Source organism: Priapulus caudatus, unplaced genomic scaffold (assembly GCF_000485595.1).
Source record: "Priapulus caudatus unplaced genomic scaffold, Priapulus_caudatus-5.0.1 Scaffold149, whole genome shotgun sequence".
In the NCBI taxonomy this organism is placed as follows: Eukaryota; Metazoa; Priapulida; class Priapulimorpha; order Priapulimorphida; family Priapulidae; genus Priapulus; species Priapulus caudatus.
The window spans coordinates 79,129-81,123 of NW_014577210.1; the positions used below are offsets into that span (position 1 = coordinate 79,129).

General features: G+C 46.1%; 1 protein-coding gene across 1 annotated transcript in view; it reads right to left on the reverse strand.

Annotated features, from left to right (window-relative positions):
* The window catches only part of LOC106806226 (probable 3',5'-cyclic phosphodiesterase pde-5), a gene marked incomplete at its 3' end in the record, with an annotated part of 54,134 nt that overhangs the window by 15,699 nt on the left and 36,440 nt on the right, over positions 1–1,995 (reverse strand). The window contains 2 exon segments of the mRNA XM_014808096.1: positions 1,635–1,694; positions 1,696–1,842. Of these exon segments, the coding sequence (XP_014663582.1) occupies positions 1,635–1,694; positions 1,696–1,842 (207 nt within the window).

Genomic DNA, 1,995 nt, shown 5'->3' on the forward strand with positions numbered 1-1,995 from the left:
CCAGCCGGTAACGTGTCACCAGCCACACACATGTCACCAGCTGGCCACGTGTCACCAACTAGACACGTGTCACCAACCAGACACATGTCACCAACCGGACACGTGTCACCAGCTGGACACAGTGGACGCCTCTGCAGATGCAGCGTGGGAGGTAGAAACTCAGTAAAGAGGCAGCGAGCGACAAGCAGGGAAGAAAGAGATACAGCTGAGAGAAAATAAGACGCGAGTCGCTTCCACAGAGCAGCGACTCGAGGGAGGGGGAGGTCAAATGTCAGCCTCCCCCACGTCTACCGATGCGAACCCACATCAGCAAATCCTGCAAGGCATCCGACTCGAATAACACGGGCACACATCACATCATATATATCAGGAGTAGATAATAGGGAAAGAGTGTGACTTCAATAAACAAGGGAATTTCGTCATTTACTAGCCTTAGAATACCTACGATTTACTACGCGTATCCCAACCAACTTGAGCTTAAATCGTACACAGTACATTCGCCTAGCATCGTGCGAAATCGTTTCTTCGTATACACCCGCAATCCGGAGATACAGACTAAAACGTACGACATGATTATCCATTCTGTTGACAGCAAACCGAATGTATAAACCGTCTAACTTGAAACAAAAGGCAGCTACTAGCGCGCCACACCGCATCGCCGAGAGAGCAAGAGTGCGCAAGTAGTCGCGAGGGAGCAAGAGTCGTTAGTAGCTGCTTTTTGTTTCAAATAAGGCGGTTTATACATTCGGTTTGCTGGCAATAGAATGGATAATCGTGTCGTACGTTTTAGTCTGTATCTCCGGATCGCGGGTGTATACGAGGAAACGATTTCGCACGATGCTAGGCGAATGTACTGTGTAAGATTTGAGCTCAAGTTAGTCGAGTTACGCGTAGTAAATCGTAGGTATTCTAAGGCTAGTAAATGACGAATTTCCCTTGTTTATTGAAGTCACACTCCTTCCCTATTATCTACTTCTGATATACATAATCATAAATATGCATGTATATATATATATATATATATATCACATACACACTATATATTTTTATATATACTGTAGGGTACATACATACGATATATAATATATATATATATATATAAATATATAATATATAACACCACATATATATATAATATATATATATAATATATAATATTTATATATTATATATATAATTGTACCAGGTGTACAATACGGTAAAGCATAAAGATCAGAGGTATGGCACAAACAAGTAACCAATGCTGCCACCAGCTTGTCACAGTCACAAGTGCCATCAGTGTCGTTGTCGCATACAGTTTTCTTCAGTATTGTCACCATTGCTGTCACCAACAATAAAACTGTTTCACCAGCATTGTCACCATCATTGTAACCAGCATTGTCACCAGCATTGTCACCAGCATTGGCACCAACAGTGTCACGCGCAACGATTGTCACTACTTGCGTCGTCACCACAACTGACTTAAGGAGGCTCACCGCCAAACTTCGAAACGGCACAACGACGCACTAACCGACGTACACTATCAACACTCCGCCTCGAACACTGAGCAACGGAGCTCGACGCGACCCGGCTCCCACACACTTTGTTTTTTATCGCCCAACACGACAAGGTGTCTCCAGGTGGCGACCACTTACGGTCTTGTAGTCGTCCGAGGCTGTAGATAAGCGCAAATACTTGGATCCGTTACTCTTCTCGCAGTGAGAGGACACGGTCTGGTTGAAGTGGTGGTGTTCCATCGTCGATGTGGAGTAGATGGCGGCTAGAGGCGAGGCGCTCTTCACCATGAAGGCGTTGTTCTTGCCGCGGTGATCGAGGTCGTGGCACAGCTTGACCTCAAGAAGGCTTCGGTATCAAGTGGAACATTATGCCAGCCCGCCTCAGGAGAGACGTGAGCAGGCATGAGAGAAACGGTCGAGGTGGGTAGGTGGATGGATGTGGGTGAGGGGTTGAGAGGTCGTGGCACAGGGCATGAGCAGAGCAACGTACCCATCCCAC